This window comes from Limulus polyphemus, unplaced genomic scaffold (assembly GCF_000517525.1).
Source record: "Limulus polyphemus unplaced genomic scaffold, Limulus_polyphemus-2.1.2 Scaffold3584, whole genome shotgun sequence".
NCBI classification, from domain to species: domain Eukaryota; kingdom Metazoa; phylum Arthropoda; class Merostomata; order Xiphosura; family Limulidae; genus Limulus; species Limulus polyphemus.
In genome coordinates, this window is record NW_013669194.1 from 52,213 (window position 1) to 70,695 (window position 18,483).

General features: G+C 29.7%; 1 protein-coding gene across 1 annotated transcript in view; it reads left to right on the top strand.

Moving 5' to 3' along the window:
• LOC106469637 (eukaryotic translation initiation factor 4B-like) overlaps positions 1-15,256 on the top strand; it is a 46,454-nt gene extending 31,198 nt beyond the window's left edge. The window contains exons 8-13 of the mRNA XM_013930138.2: positions 1,273-1,578; positions 3,948-4,137; positions 5,214-5,274; positions 9,531-9,582; positions 10,010-10,143; positions 13,775-15,256. Coding sequence (XP_013785592.2) covers positions 1,273-1,578; positions 3,948-4,137; positions 5,214-5,274; positions 9,531-9,582; positions 10,010-10,143; positions 13,775-13,852 — 821 coding nt within the window. The 3' untranslated portion in view covers positions 13,853-15,256. The remainder of the gene's footprint in view (positions 1-1,272; positions 1,579-3,947; positions 4,138-5,213; positions 5,275-9,530; positions 9,583-10,009; positions 10,144-13,774) is intronic.
• The last annotated feature ends 3,227 nt before the right edge of the window (positions 15,257-18,483 follow it).

The window sequence follows — 18,483 nt, forward strand, 5'->3', positions numbered from 1 at the left end:
AATGACTGCTGCTCAATACCTCACAATTCTTAAGCAAGACTTTCTATTGACAATGCCAGTGACCAGCTTACCAAACATGTTAGTGATTTCATGTAAGATGGAGGCTTCTGCTTATTCAGTACAAATCACAGAAGTGTGTCATTAAAAGGCCAGGCCAACTGAACCCTATTAAGCATGTTCTAGGGATACTGTTATCCATTTCATCACCAGGGGGTGAGGTACAATTCAGCAGACATAGATATCAGATCTTATAAATATGATGCAGAACTGTATTTCTTTCTTAAATATTGCATAGGACAGATCCACTGAATACTAATGTTAATTTTGTAATTCTTTGTTTTGTGTTGTTTTTTTTTTTAATTAAATGACATTGTTCTAGTATTTACTTAATGGTAAGCTGCATACATAGAAATACACATACTGTAATGATACTAATTGTATCAATATATATAATCACACGTGTTTACAGATTGTATGAATGTTATTTGTAAGCTTTGGCAATATATATGATTATTGTAATATTAAACAAACACTGACAAATATTTAGAATATAATATACTTATATATTTATATCAATTTATCCAGACTTTAAATAATGTTACAGCAAGGGGTATGTAGGTAGACAGTTAGATTGTAATGACACTATGTCTGAATTGTATTTATTACAAATTTATCTTACACTTTACACAGTTTCTCTGATTTTTCAATTAAACTACAGTACCATGAATTGATAGTTAAATTTCATTAGACATTGATTTATTAAAAACAATGTATTGCAAGTACAATTCTAAAAAACACATTTGGTTCCTATTAATATATCACCTTAAGTGATAAGTTACTTATACAAAAATAACTGAAAAAATATCATGTTATAGCAGATGATAACGTTTTCCTACTCAATTCATGCAGCACACAGTGATATATATATAAGAATTTGTGGAATAGTGCCTTTGTATCTCTGAAACAAATTCAGTAAAGTAGGAAGATGTTTAGTTAATCAATACCTGTAAAGCATTTATATGTCTTTCAAGGTTTTTATGGCTTACTCTCAAACAACTGCCCAAGAAATTTTCTTAGTACCATATAAAGGTGCGTGTCAGTGAAAAAGCAAGCATGCATAATGTTGTGCTTATTAACTGTATGATCACATTGACAGCTTTTATCATTTCAACAAAAGTTCTACTCTGAATAGCAATAAAATTCTATGGCACATTAGAAGTATTAAATTCTTATTATCACTAATGTAAAAAATTGGTTATAACTCTTAATCAGGATATGATCGAGGTGGTCGTGGAGGTCGAAGAGATTTTGGCAGTGGTTTTCGAGATAGCTATGATAGGCGACGTGATGATTATGGCTCTAGGGATAACTATGAGAAACGTAGAGATGACTATGGCTCAAGAGATGGATATGATAGGCGGCGTGAGGATTATGGTTCAAAGGATAGTTATAACAGACAGCGAGATGATTATGGTTATAGGGAAGGCTCTGATAAGTATAGAGATGACTATGGTCCTAGAGATAGTTATGAGAAACGCAGAGATGACTCGGATAGAAGAGATGACAGAGATGAAAAAGGTAGGTCATTTTTCCCATTAATTTGTTGTATAATTTACTAATTTTGTAAGACTGTGATATTGTAGATATATTTATAGATAAATTTCATATTATCTGTTTTTCTTTGGACTTTTTTAATTATTAGATGATAAAATAGAAATATTTTATTAAATCACTGATCTTGCATGTTATCACCACCTCTGAGATTATAGAGTTTTCAGAATCTCAGAAAGTGATAGATTTTATATGTTTTTTAGGCCTTGAAACATCAAGGATTTTATAAGAATAACAAAAAGTACAAGAAAATTGAATTAAATGATATATTTAATTTTGTGAGTTAATTTGGTTAGTAAAAAAGTTAAAAGTTTGATCATTTTGTATCATTTCCTTTTGTATGCTGAATAGTACTGTTTTCAAATGTGGAAATAGGCTGTGTAAATTAACTATAGACTATTCCATTGATGCACTTAGTGATGATTATAATGAGAATTATTAAGAACCATACATGATCTGTAGTGTAAGCCAGTCTTACTTGGAAGTCTTATAACTCAAGTATCAGTCCAAATTAGCATAACTGTAAAGTTGTCATACTGAGGTTTTTTAAGGAGTTATAGTTTTTAGGACAAAGTTAATGTAAACTACTATTATGTTTCTGATTGAAAAAAACTTCTTACAGACTGAAACAATTTTTATGGTAATGTTTTTGCATTTATATCTGTAAACTGTCTTCCTAACCAAGCTATCATGTGGAAGATTAAATGGTGTTTACCAGTAATTGAAATATAAATTATTTATAGTTTAGGTCTTTTGCAAGTACATATACTGCATGTTTTTATATCTGCCATTGCACATATTTCGATGTATTCATCATATTTTTACCCGGTTTAGGTCTACAATAAGAAATGCTTGTAACATTGTGTTGGACATCAATTTAAAAAATTTACATTTGCTTGTAGAGTTTTACAAATGTGTTTATTCAATTGTTTTATTTTTTGTAGTATTTGTATTTCCTCTAAAGTTATCTGTTATAACTGTTTTCATATGGTATGTCTCATAAAGTCAGAAGAGATAAACTTGTTTTCTTAGTCATATAAATGTTTACATTATATAACATTTAGTGTTAATGTTTGGAACATGTAATATAATTTTCATTTAATCAACATTTCTAAGTTTTATACACAAATTACATTTGCATTCATAAAAAAACTAGAATATTTAGTTGTGGTAAGTGTGGCACATATACATCTAGTATTTGACAGACGTATATGTGTAAAATGCATATAATTATTTACCAATGGTGCTTACAGCAGTTTTTGAAACTTAAATAATCCAAGGTTTTTTGATGAATGAACAAAGTGTAGTACACAAATTAGAATAAAATGTGTATATGATTTCTTTGTTTTCTTTAGAAATATTTTTTATCTGTGTTATTTGTACTTGTTAAATTTGAACTTTTGGGATATTTTTCCTTGTTATGTTATAAATACAAGATAATGATAATGATCTCTGTTATTTAGGTACTTATGAATAGTTTAATATTTTTTATTGTGACATCTACCTGAAGTCCCATCTAATGTAAAATATATATATAAAATGTGTCAGGACAGCTGAAAAGTTATATTTCAACTTAGAGGCCAACTATTTCTTGGCAACTTGGAAGATTTTATAGCAACAGCAGAAGGAAATACTAGTTGATACTGGTAGCACAGTACTATCATATGATCAAGCACTTAACAAATTGTGGTTGTCTGCCCAACAACCGTAGACCAGGCTTTCACACTCAAACAAATATTTGAGGGGGGGATACAGATTGTCAATAAGTTTGCAATCTAATTCATTACAGTTAGCAAATTTTGCTGTAAATGAATGATATTTTTTTTTCTTATTAAAACAGCTCCATGTTTTCTTCATATTCTACTTCTCAGTATTTTTTTACTTTTGTCAATAACTGATAAAGTAACTGTAAAACATTTGCTAGTGGCCAGAAAAGCTAGTATTAAGCCTTCTACACATTTAGCTTTGGGCACGTCATAAAATTGACAGTCAGTCTCATTATTTAATTCATAGAGCCACACAGAGCTCTCAGGGTGATGTATGCTGCTGGTTGATTGTCCTCCCCCCTTATTAGTAATTCAAAATTACGGAAGGATATACCTGAATGTAAGGGTCTTTGACGTGGCCATGTAGCTCACTTGTGCATAAAATACCATTTTGATTGAAAATCGAATTTTATTTTATTTTCTAACATTGTAATGACCTTTTTATTTATACAAAAATGTCAGTCTTTCCTGAGGATTTTGGGAGAGAAACATTGTTTATGTTTCTGTGCTGTTCAAGATAAACATTTTTAGATTATTTTTTTTTTTAGATGTATTAAATTTTTGTTACAGAAATTCCCAAAGAACGGCCTAAATTAAACCTGAAACCACGAACTAAACCATTAGAAAATGTGGATTCAAAAGTGTCTGGTACTTCATCGGTTAGTATTTTTGGAGGTGCTAAACCTGTGGACACTGCTACAAAAGAAAGAGAAATTGAAGAACGTTTAGCTAGGGAGAAGGAAATTCAAGAAAATCAACGGTATGTATATCGGTTCTTTTATAAAATTTAACAAACAAAAAAGAAGATAAAAGAGTTTAGATAATAGGGTTTTCAGCATTAGGTAAAACAGCTGTAAAAACAACAGTCATTTTTTTGGGGTCTCTGTTTACTGCAGTGGATTAAACACATAAATTCAGTTTTTTGGTTAACATCTTTGGTTTTATGGTTTTGTAACTCCTGTAAGAAGTAAATTGAATAAGCTTGATGGTTAGGCCTTCTAAATGTTATCCAAAAAGTCAGTTTTCATAAACATAATTCAGGTCAAGTATGTATTTACAATTTTTTGTCTTGCATAACGTAAGACTTTTCTATCCATTGTTTTTGAATTGGAACTTTTAAGGTGGTGGTGGTGGTGTCTATATATATATATATATACAAATGCACTTTACTGTTTTGTAACTTTGTTACCACTAAGTTCTGAGAGCAAAAAAAAATTAGGTGTAAACTTATTTACAAGAAAAATAATCTACTAATCATAGAATATTAAATATTATTATGAAAATCAAGTTGACTATAGATCTTTTTCTTCCATGTTCTTGAATTATCCATTACAGCTCAAAATCAGGGGTGTGTAAAAATAGCACTCGAGATGTATCTTTTGTCACTACCAAAGATGCTTTTCATACAACACCAGAACTCACCAGTCTCTCATCATCCAACCCACTTGATGGGTTCTTGTATTGAAGGAAAGGCCTCTTGGGAAACAAAATATGGATATGAAATGCTATTTTTACACAAGTAATTTCAATGTTGCTTTACACAAAACCATTGTATTTGGTCAACCTACTGGCTTCCAGCCAGAATAAAGTTGGGTTCTATATCTGATTTCAAAGATTTATTAACATAAGCTTACAACTAAATGTTTTAATTTCACTTTGAAATTTAGCAGTTGTATACATTTGTTAGTTTTGTTTCTTACAATATTAAAAGAGACTTTATTTCTTTTCTACAACTTACAGTTCATATTAACCAAATGACTGAGTTTTATTAGAATAAATGGAAAGAAATAAGATCTAAGCTACATTTTTCCCCTGTGTTGTATTTATTTTCTCTAGTGGAAGATTGAAAAAAGATGATCCACGTGCATCACGATCTTCGAGGTCTTCCTCCCGACAGGTAACAGTATTAAATTCTTAAAATCAAAAAGTATGTTAACTTCTAATAATTCACAGCCTGTTTCGTGACTCTCTCTATCTCTCTCTTAGTGAAGCTTCTGGCAAGGTAGTTATTCACAGGGTAGGTCACAAGAGTACAACCTTATGTGATCATAAATTTATATACTCTTCTGCTACATTAATAGTATCTGTACATCACCGTTAGGGAAGCTGGTGTCAGTTTCATCATATACACATATTTACTCAAAATATAAATGATTTTTCATGCTATAACTTTTAAATTAGTAAGCGTGTGTTAATGAAATTTGGTATTTTATCAGTAAACTACAATACTTTCATACTCCATATATCAAATTTTTTTATTATACCTTAAGATTTGTAAAGCAATGTTTTTCTCATTCCTTTTTTTTCTTTTTGTATGTTGCTTATCCAACATGCAAAGTAATTTTCATTTTAAGATTAATAATACTTTTGTGCATCAAAAAATTTTCAAATTTCACATGCAAAAATCTTTATAATGTCCAGATAGTTATGAAACACTTCTTAAAAAAAAATTATATTTTATCTGTTATTTTCAGTAACGAAATCTCTGTATGGGTTTTGTGAATTTGACTGATCTCGTAACCATGTTAAAAAAAATAGGAAATAAATATAAATTATGCCTTTTTTGTTCTAAAATGAGTACAAATTATAACACAAAAACATAAATGTTTAGACTAAATAGCTTAAATCTCATAACATTGTACATTTATATATATTTATTATTTTTATTATATTTACCTTACAGCCATACCAGGCTAACAATGCAGAAGTTACAATGACGTGGTGCACGTTCACTCATGTTACCATATCCAATAATATAAAACTGACCTTTAGTCGTTACAGAGTGACCTGTCTTGGTTGTGTTTTAGTAGACTAGTATTTCATAAAATACAGTCACATTTCAATTATAATACATTATATATGTATATAGATTATTGCTATTTAGAAATAAGTTCTTAAACTTATTTTTCTTAAAACATAGAACACTAAATATAGAAATAAAACAATTATCTCTTCTAGTTATGACCTTTGTACTTGGTTGCTGCTTGAAGTAGGTTGCTAAGCCTTTTAAAATTTTGCGTGTGGAGGATATGAAATAATATAATTTTTTTTAGGTTTTATACATATAGTTGAATTACCAAAAAATCATAAATTACTGCATCAATACTATAGAATTCCACTATAATTTATCAAGCTTAGTAACTAAGCTGTATTTCAGTCTAAACAAATATAAAATTTTGAGTAGACTAAAGACACAACCTACATCCTTGAACTTATGGTTTGAAAGAAATAGATGTCATCCAAACACGTTAAAATGGCTGAGAAAGCCACTAGAGGGGCATTCTAAGCTTCCAATTGGTTGTTCATGTCATATATAGAAGTAAGTGTATATAATGGAGCTTTTCCAAAAATGGAAAGAGGTGGGTGGGATGCCACTGTGTTTGATTTATTACTTGAGCAATATCTTAGCAAATTGAAAAGATAAGAGGTTCTTATTTTATATTGTAGCTTATAAATATCAGTAATTTTAGTTCCTAATTCGTACAAAACTATAGAATTAGTATTTTTATATCACAAACATCTAATTTGAACCAGTGCTGCATTCAGCATACCACGTGACACACAAAAATCAATGTTTAACTGTGTTTTTTAATATTTACTTTTAAGTTAAGAAATTGAGTAAGGTATAATACTAAAATTTGAATTATAATCTACAGTTTGCTACCAAACTTATTGACATAAATTCATGAAATAGTAGTTCAATAATAAATGCAATGACATGGCCTTTCAACCATGACCCATCTGGAAAGGGTTAATGCAACTAAGCAATAGCAGGAAATAAAAATATAAATAATAAACACAACCATGATCATAAGAAAATTAGAACTGCTGCACTTTCCTTTTTATTTGCTATATTTTTGCACCAGCAATACCCAAGTGTATGGCACCCATATACCCAATTCGATTTTTATTACTCATCAGGATCTTTACCAGCCTACTCTCAAATTAAAATTATTTTAGGCAAAATTAGAATAAGTTAATATGTGAGACCCTAGGTGTGGTCAAATACATCAGTCGAAAGGGTTTGACTGCCAGAGTCCAAAACTGTAATTAGATCTCAAATCGGTCAAGAAGTGATGGATCTATGAGCTAAAAGTTTGTACTTGAAAAACTTAGAGCCATGCTATCAGCTGCTAGGCCACAGCTAAAAAGTAACTAATTGAAAATTTACATATTTCCTTTTTTTTTATCTATAAAAATAATTTCAACAAGCTTTATTTCTTCTCATGTGATAGTGTTGAAGGAATAAAAGAAAATGTAGTGGTTGCATGAATTGCTCCTAACAAAAAAGCTCCATGAAAGAAGTTTCATTGTTTCAGCAGTGGTTTAAGTAAAGTTTATGTAAAATATCTCAGTTTACAGTTTTTGTTACACTTATATTACTAAGTTATTGAAAGGAATTTGTAATTTTTACAATACAATTTTTTTTAAATATAGACTTTTTTTTGTGATAATTTATCCTATCCATATAATTTAACAGTACATTTTATTTTTGGGTTTTGAGTTACAGTAGAAACTGGTATTGGATGAAGTAAGTTTAGAACATTTCCCTTGAATTACTGAGAAGTAAAATACACACGGCTATCAAAAACCTGAAAAATCAGGGAAATAATTATTCCCATATTACAGAACATGTAATATGGAATAAAAATATATTAGATGAAATCATTGGAAAATATTCTGCACATAGTGTAATTATTACTTTTAGAGGTAAGTTCATCCTGAAAATCCAAATATTCTGCAATGTACAATTTTAGTTATGACAGTACTAGTAATGGGTTTGTCACCCTGTAACAATAACAAAAATACATATGTATATATAGAGAGTAAGAGAGTGTATTTGCACTCATTTTATACTGTTTTGTACTATCATACAAATTTTATGTTGTTTCATCACAATTTTTGTTCCAAAAAAAGAAAAAAGAAAGTGATGGAAGCCATGGTGGCATTTTATAGACTTATGTGTATGTTTTTTGACTGGTTATTATGAATATGAAATGTTACTTTTTATATTTATCAGTAGTACTTCAATCCTGAAATACAGATTTAGCAAAAAAGAAAAAATTTATAATTTTAAAAACTGAATTTCTTCAACTAAGTTTAGAAACCTCTGAACTACATAAGTTAGGGATGAAACTTTTCCACAATTTGACAGATTCATGCAGTTTCTATTATCAAATTCTCCATCTATATGGTAAATTATGATGAGAAAAATATTGGAGGGTTGCTAGTGCTTGAGATTAAATACTAATACAAGTATGCTTAATCTGAGATTTTGTCTGCTTTAATGTTTACAATAAACCCAAAATCAATGTGTGAAGCTCCTTTTTTGAAGCTGAAAGTTTCCAGGCTCCTCGGAAATGCCAAAACTCTTTAAAGTGCGACAGCAGACAATCAAAAAGGCTCATCATAGAGATAGACTTTAAATCTTTTGTCATCTGATGATCACATTAAGTAGGCATACAACAAAATTATTGAACTTGTTTTCATTGGTTAAGGACATTTTGTTGGAAATGAAAATATATATTACAGATATATTAAATGTCAGAAATTCAGAAGTTATTTTCAGTCACATAGGTTATCCTGTCATTTTGCATTGAACCAAAGAATGATCACCTATTACATTATAGAATTTATAAATCTCATGAAGTATTACAACCATTTTAATATTTATGTTTTTTCATATATTTTAAATCAAAAAGCTTGCTACTAAAACATCTAAAAAGTTGTTTATTTCAGTTTATACTTAAATGAAAGTTTCATAAAAAAACAAGAAAAATTAAACTAATTTTTGTATCGTACTGATCTAATGCATTATCTGCCATTATTAGTTAAAATATAAATGTTTCATGAAATGAGCAGTTTATATAATAATTGGTCTGTAATTTTGATCATTTAAATGTGAGTTAAAATGGCAAAACTATTGTTTATTAATACTCTTATCAGTAAATAAGGTGAATATTTAGTGTCCTGAAATGGCTTGGAATGGACCAGCCAAAAGTTGCATGTGCTGTTCTCATCCCTGATAATCACCTACCTGGAAATCTTAAAAGTGTAGAGTTGCATGTTGTTACTCAGTTCTTTTTTGTTAAGCTCAAGAAGTCATCAGTGTTTTATTTTCTTTAAGTGTCTTACTTTTTTGTTATTTTGCAGGAAGATGAACGAGAAAGTTATCAGAGTAGAGAGTCACAAGAGGTTAGAAAAGGTAGAAAAGGCATTTCTTAATTTTTTAAGTTATATGTAGTTTATATGATTGATCCAGAGAGCATATTGTCTTCAAGTAAAGCCTGAGAACCTGAGTTATAAAGTTTTGTTGTACATGGTATAATATTGCAAAAAATTTCAATTTGTCTGATTTCATCAAGAATTGAATATGTAATTACATTACAATTAATAGTATAATCACAAATATTTTGTGTATACTATAAATTTTTAAGTTATTATGGAATTCAATGCTTTTTTAAGCAGTGTAAAGAAATGTTGTTGAGTGCAGTGTTTTATTCATGATGACACTGAATCCAGATGAGTACTTTTGCATAATTATATGCAGTTTTTAAAAATGATTTTAATTTTCAAGTTAAAAGTTTATTTCTAGTGTGCTTTAATAAAATTTGGTTTACATTTCGACTCAGGTGAACATCAGAAACACACTGAAGCCCAACATGGAGACACTGATTCAAGAAGTTATAGAGATAGACGGCAGACTAAAGATGATAACATAGGAAGACCTCCTCGTCCTCCTGTGAAATATGAAGCATCAAGTCCAGTATGTGTTTATAATATTTAAATTACAAACTTTGGTGTAGGTAATAATAATAAACATGCAAAATACTTTATAAATGTTATAGTAAATCTCAAAAAAAAATATTGGTTTTTATCATAAAGTAAAAAAAAAAACTATTACCTTGTTTTAGAAAAGTAGAATATTATCTTGTGGCATAACCAGTTCATTTCTACATTGGTAATTGACTTTTATTCAACTCAAACTGAGTGAGTCACGAGATTGGAACCCACCACCAAACCTGCTCATCGTTTCAGCCATGGGGGCATTATGATGTTATGCCAATCCCACTATTTTTGTTGGTAAAGTGTTGGCATTAGGTGGTGTTAACTAGTTGTTTTCTCTCTTGTCTGTCTTTTCAAAATTAGGGTTGACTAATGTGGATATTCCTCGAGTAGCTTTGCATAAATTTACCTAACCAACCAGGGTTGTATGTCATATCATCAAATACTTATTGATTTTTATACAGTAAAAATAATATAAATGTAGCCTTTGCAACAGAAACATATTTTCAGTCAGCTTGAAAGAAACCATTGCACTTAGATATCTTCTTTCTTTTTTTTTTTCAGTAGTTATAATTCTTACATATCTGAAGAGCTAATACATATTTCAGGTTATTTTTTTTTATTTTTCATACTTGGTTCTTTTTAATTTTTTTAGTTTCAAAATTATTACCGGGATTTTGTCAGAAAATAAGATGGTAATCAAACATTTAAAATAATTTATTTTGGGGCATTCATTAATTCGATATGGACAGGTGAGCTCTTTTCAGGGGTTAAATGTGCACCTGCATATCAGATTTCAACTGAATTAAAAATAATAATTTTTACTCTTATATCAACAATTTTTAACTGAAAAATATTTTGTCATTTTATAACATTTAATTAGTGTAATTCACAAAGAACAATATAAAAAATGTTTCAATTTTCATTCCTGCACAGATTCGAGGAATTTCATCTGTAAACCATATTTATAAATGTTTTTAGAAATTTTCTGCCCAACATAAAGTATAGATTTATATTTGATAAGAAACTATCATTGGTTGACAATATAATTATACATGTCTTGTTTCTCTTGTGATTTTCCTCCTCTTTATTACTACAGAATGGCTTTATTACTACAGCCATTCATTCACTCCTTTTTATGATGTCACAGCATGTGGTATGTTTAGTTACTAGTGGCTCACAACTTTAAAAATAGCTACAGATAATAGTTAAATATGATTGGATTGAGCAAATTATAAACTGTTTACATCAAGGTAGTGCAAAATAAAATGGTGAGAGAAGTAAATAATGGTCTTTAAGGAAAGTGTCTAGCTGGACTACTGTATAGGTGAACAAAGGAATTTGGTATATTTTGTTTTTTCTTTAGACATTCTTTTCCTGAAATGAATTTCGTAATATTCAAACAATACACAAATCAATGAACTTATTTATTGAAAATAAATTGGTGTTGACTAGGAATGTTGTGAGAAAATATCAAGATAAGTAGCCTGGCAAAGGTAATAGTGACACCATTTTAAAGGTCAAATCCTAGGTCACTGAAAAATATTTTATAGTGTTTGCCATGTTTTTGTTTTTAAAATATATAGCTTGAAGTGGTGACTAGTGCAGATGGAAGAATAAAGTATCAAAATACGTTAATGAATAAGAACCAAGTTTAAAATCACTGTATCTATAAAATGTGTAACTTGCTCATCAAAAATTAAATTTCTAAAGAGAAAGGAAGTATCTTTTTTTGTTTTGTTTTCAAAACAATTACATCAAAATTTTGGAAAGCTGACAACCTAATAATTGACAGAAATGTTAACTAAAATTATATTAATGTTAATAAGCTGAAACTAAATGCTGTATAAGAAGTTTATACTTAGTTTTCTGCAATTTCATTAAGTATTTTCATGGTGAGTAGAAAATATCAAGGGATATCTTTGATCTGGAAAGGGTTGTTGATAGTCTTCAGTCAGTTGGAATATTATGTGGAATTTTAAAACTGATAGACTGAATTTCTACTAAAGATATGAACACCTAAAGGAAGAATAGTTGTAATATTCTGTTCCCTTGCAGGTTCTTCATTCTTCTAAGCATTAAAACTTTTTTGTGATAAATAGTGGGTTATTCAGTGTACTTTTGCATATGTGACTAATATGATGTATATATTGTAAATTTTAAAGAAGTTTTGTTGTGAATGATATCATTATAATTCAGTGGCCAATATTAAATGGAAAGGTATTTTTCTGCAATTTATACAGTCTGTAAAAATAGTTGAGAGGTAGAAAAAAGTCAGCTGAGACTTCGAGTGTGATTGACTTTGTTTCACCATTTTAATGATTTAAGATTTTGTACAATTTAACATATAAAAGTATGTTAAGACTTCCTTGGTATATTAGCTCAGGAATGACATTTCTATAGTTTGTTTACTTTTATCACTTAAAAGCAGTTATACTGAAATTTTTCTTGACTAACCTTAATGAGGCATAATTTCCATTACAAATGTGCCAGGAACCAACTTCTGCTTAAAAATCCTTGAAAAAAAATCCAGTTATGAGTTGCATTTTTAATTCATTTGTACATTATTTTATCAAATTTATTGTGACAGCACACCCCAAGAAAAGTGTTGTGTTTCATCCCTCATGTCTACTTTTTATAGAGTTTAGGCCCACTTTTAACATGAATTATAGACTTTAATCAGTTATTAACAGCTGGTGGAATATTCTGACATTCCTTTTACAAAGCACTTCAAGCAGTACAGTTGCAGAGCAGTCTAATTACATTAGTCAGGTGTGTGAGTTGTAGGAAGAAAATATTGAATTTAATTTGTCTCAACCACAAAGAGTTTAGCTTTTCATGGTTCTTTTTCATGCCAAAAGAAATATGGTCCTTCCCCATTAAATTTTACCAATGTACACAGTATAGCATTGTTCCACTGATCTTCATGGGTGAAATGATACAGTCATATCCAAAACATAACTTGAATTGCCATCAAATTTAGACCTGTCCATCTGAAACAGTCACTTGCAAGATTAATTGTACTTCATAGTGGTTTTTTTGCTGTTCTTTAACCCAGTTTAGATGCTTAAGTCACCATAATAGTTGACTTCATGCCTTGACATCTTTGGTATTAAGATGGATTGTGAAATGCAGCCATACAAAATTCAGCATCATGATTCTTGTGATCACTGGACTTAGCCCGAAAATTCATTAGAGCCCTGTATAACAGTTTCATTTAATAAAACAGCTTTCAGTGTTAAAATGGTGAAAGTGTCACCTTCTTAATGGCCCTGTAAAAATATGTGCATTAAAAGATTTTAATGAAAAGTTCTTTTAAAGGTTTTACCAACAAGGTCTCATGTTAATATTGGAACTTATCAAAAACTTATAAATATTGTGTTTACCAAAACTGCAATTCTTATAACTCACCCAGCCTTCAGTGACTAAAATGTTATCAGAGTTACCATCAACAAAACGTTTACATAGAAGGTTTATTTGTATATCATTTTCATATTGAATGTACATGTAATGTAACACCCATCTTTATTTGTAAACTTAAAAGCTCTTTAATTTTTTTTTGTAGCGACTTTCCTCTAAACTGTATTTACCCATCTTTTTATTCTCTACAGATTTATCCTATTACAAACAAGTTTTCTCAGCTAATGAATGAAGAGGATGTTGATGATCAAGGAAGTACATCAGACTAAGGCATTTTATGAGATTGAAAGAGACTGAACTGATGTGTTTAGAAAATTAAAATAGAAAATGCTGGTTTCCATAACCTGAGTTTATAGATCTAAAGATATTATTTTTGAAAACAAGAAAAGACCTGGAGGTTTTTGACTTTCATATTTCTCCTCTTACCTAACCAGTGCATAAACTTCTCACAACTTGTGTAGTTTTATGAGATAATGCAGCAGTTGCCTTCATTTTGACATTTTGGAAGTATGTTTTACTGCAACCTCAGTAATGTTTTTTTTTTTTAATAGGGTTGATAAATTGCAAGCATTGGGTGATTTTACATTTTCAATTATTCATTCTTCTTTTTTTTATGTGCAGTTGTCATATTAGAAGGAGTTGTTATTTAGTTAAATATGTAATCATATATATATGGGAAATCTATACCCAAATAAAGTTGTAAAGAATGTAAATGATGGAATTGCAATTGTACTGTGTAAAAATTAAGCCTTTAATCACAGGTAATTGCTACTGAAATTATATTTTGTTATATCTGATGTTCAGGGTGTTTCAGTAATGTAATGGAGCATGTACTGGTTTTCTTTCTTTGGTGCAAGTAGTGTTTTCAGTAAAATACTTTAATAATCAACCTCGACTGAATTTGAATTAGTGATTCATAATTGGCAACAATTTATTTCTTCTGTTGATGTATTTGCCTCTCAATCTTACAATGTTTATCAAGAAGTAACTAATGCATGTTGTGAGCATGCTTATGGACATGATGTAAAATAATTATAAAGATCTATAGTAAAGTTGGACACATGCAAGTTTTATATCCTAGTTTTATTACATTTGCACACAATAACCAAATTCAGCTTTATATCCCTTATGAGCAACATTAAAAAGTAAACGTTAATTGTGTTTCTCAGTATAACTAGCAGATAAGAAGACTTAAAAATCTAATGGGGCCATTGAATGAATATTTTAGAGAAGTGATATAATTACATCAAGGACCTTGAAATTCAGAAGGAAAACTTTGATGTGGTTTTTCAACTATTAACTACATGAGTTTGTAGCATGTTACAGTGCTTTTTTAATTTATCTTTTATCTTCTAGAATTTCTTCACTATTATGTTCCCAGAGAGCATGTTTATGTTTGTATTATTACAACATCGTTTTCTTTCATAGAAATGTATTTAACAGGAAGTGAAAAACAAATGCACACCTAGTTCAGAAGAGAAGAAAATTTTTTTAGCATGATATTTAAAAAAAAGTGATAAACATTCAAACTGTTGATACAAAGTATAAGTTTAAACATAGGGCTTTTTAGGTTCTTGATTTTTACAAGAATGTTAAAGTGAACATAATTTGTTTAATATTTATCCTCAGGCTTCCTTTTACGTTTTATTTACTAAAGCAACTTCTATTATTTGTATCTGTGTGGAAATACTTATCATGTAAACAATATGTACCAACATTCTTTTTTTTTTTTTTTTTGGACGTGGATTCCTCTTAAAGAACATGGTGTCTTTGAACCAAATCACCATGAGTAAAACTTTGAATCAAGGAATATCATCAAACATGGAAAATAATTATCTAAAAGAAGCACTTTTAGGATTATACTGAAGTATAATACTACCACCAGCACAAAGAGTTACAAAATGTATTATCCCTACAAGAATGTGTTAAAGTGAACATCCGGTCATCTGGGCATTGGTAGAACATTTGTTTAATATTTATCCTTAGGCTTCCTTTTAAGTTTCATTTACTAAAGCAAATTATTCTAGTTAATACACAGTACTAGTAACATAACACAAGGAAAGTTGAACTGTTGCTCATAAATTATTACATTAAAAAAGAATAAATAAAAGTTTCAAACGAACTAACTCTAAAGGCAAACCTTTGGAATATTGTATAAATGCGTCAAGGAAATTTCAGAAGATGTAATTTTTTCTAAAATTGCACATTGAAAATTCCAAAGTCTATAAAATACTTCCACAATCTTAAAAGTATAATACAGGGACTGTATGAGGATGTAATCTAGTAACAGTAAATTAGAACGGAATTTTAGAGATCGCAAGATTCTCATGGGAAAAAGAATAGAAAAACATTTAAGTTCACAATAAATAAATGCATATCTGAATATTTATAACTGTCAGTCAAAACATTTTCATCTATTGTATATATTCTTGTTGTTGCATGTCAAATTGTATTCTACAAGCTTATAAAAGTAATGATAAACTGCATTCTCTAGAAATAAAACTCGGAATCGCCAGTCTTTGGGGAGTATTGTGGAAACTTCACTTACGAGACCCACTAAATTCACACGCTAATGTAGAAAATGATTTAATCACATATTCAGTCAACGGAAATATTTATTTTATGTAAAAAGTGTCGAAAATTACCACACCAATTTAAAAAGCTGATGTAATAAATTAAACTAATAAAAAATTCCTATATATATATTGCAAACTATATCAACAGGAACCCAAAACCAGATGCTTCCAGACATAGAAATGCGTAATGATGAAAAAGACGCAAATGTATCGTACGCTTCTACTTATGACGTCAGTGAGTTTTCTGTAACTTGTGTGAATAAATGACTGATAAGAAGCGTTTTGTGTGTATGTTAATATGAAACTCTTCTACAAATTATTTTCTTGGTGTTAAGATTGTTGTTAGTAAACATTATATTATTGTAAGTACCAATTGAAGATCTTCCCGAGTTAATTTGTGCACCAAGAATACAATGACGTAAAAACTCCGTCTATGCTACACTTGTAGATTTACACTAATCACATTTCCAGTAGCAGAAACTTCTTGTAAGTAATAAATGTAATTTTTTTGCATCTTAACAGTTTTCAAATGAAAAACATTCATTGTTACTACTCGTTTTTAAAATCTAAACATAATGGTTATAAAAAGATTTCAATCATTGAGTTGAATCTCCAAACCTAATTCATATACTTGGAGGTTGTCGTTTTTTAGGTTTATTTCAAGCTTCTTTGTGTATTTGGGTTGTTATTTTAACTTATTCTAAACTATGCAAAATATAGTTTATTGCATATCAAAAAGTAAAGAATTCTAACCACTAAATTATCCCTTTTTTTATGGTGAAATACTAAGGGTTTTTTTTGAGCTTGAGTAAACTGACATGAATGTTTTTGACGATATATGACCAATAGGATTAATGTGTACGCCTACAAATGGAACTAAATTTTGAACGTTTATAGTCACGCATATTATATTCCAAATTGTAATATTATTCAAGTGTCACAAAATATGGTGCTAACTCAAAGTATGCAAGATTAAATAAAATCAGTACTTCTTGTTTTCTTTAAAACCAGATAATATTGTATAAATAAATTCTGGGTCGCTGTAGCTGTCTTCACTTTTCTCTTCTTGAGAATCAATTTCTTCAAAGTTGTAAGCAGACAAGGATGGTTCGTACTTGATGGGAAGCTTGTGGTGATCTTCAAAAAGTTGTTCAAAAAACTTACGCAGTTTGAGGTGTGAGTTAATGGCTTCATCTCTGCGTTTACCGTGGCCTAAGAAATAAACGTTTTCAAAATAGTAAACAAAACAGGTGACAGAAAATCATTCAGGCTATTTATTTGGCCAATAAAACTTCTAAAAAACAATTTGATATTAGATTTTTTTATTTTTAAAAAGTTACATCCCAACTATAAAATGAAGTGTAAAAGTTGATCATTTTAAAACTTTAAATATGAAGGGGCCTTTCCATACGGAAGTACGAAATAGTCCCTCTTTTCATAATTTATCATTTTGTTTCAATTTAGTCCCACACTGGATAAGCGGTAAATTTACGAATTACAACGCTAAAATCCGGGGTTTGATTCCTTGTAATGGATGAGCACAGATAGTCTATTATGTAGCTTTGCACTAAAGCAAACAAGTGTTTCAGTTTTACTATGCATGGCCAGGTGGTTGGGGCACTTAACTCGCAACCTTAGGGTCGCGGGTTCGAATCTCCGTCCCACCAAACATGCTCGCCCTTTCAGCTGTGGTGGCGTTATAACGTGACGATCAATCCCATCATTCGTTGGTAAAAGAGTTGGCGGTGGGTGGTGATGACTAGCTGCCCTCCATCTAGTCTTACACTGCTAAATTACGGATGGCTGGCGCAGATAGCCCTAGTGTAGCTTTGCGCGAAATTCAAAACAAACAAACATTTTAGACTTTTACAACAAAATAAATATAACTGTTGAACATTTCTGGTTATTATTATTATATTGTGTGGCTGGTTATTAATTTTAATGAAGAAATTATTTTCAGCCAAGGAACAACTGTTTTACATCGTCGAAAGAAAACACTTACCTCCTAGACACGAATGACCATAGCTAGTACATCCACCTAAGATATAAAACAAAAAGATACACTTAAAATTAATTGTGTACACGTTTCACAATGTCTTAGAACACAACGTCAATATGTTTAATCTATAAATAGGATATTTTTACTCTGAACTTTTCTCATCACTACATATAAAATATGTACCTGACATTTTAATTTGGCTTTTTATTAAATAAGAAGTTGCTGGAATCTAAGTTATTTTGCGATGAAATTCGAAGGATGTTTTCCACTGTATTGTATTATGAAAAATGTTTATATGGTAACGAAAAGTTAAGGTATGATTAAA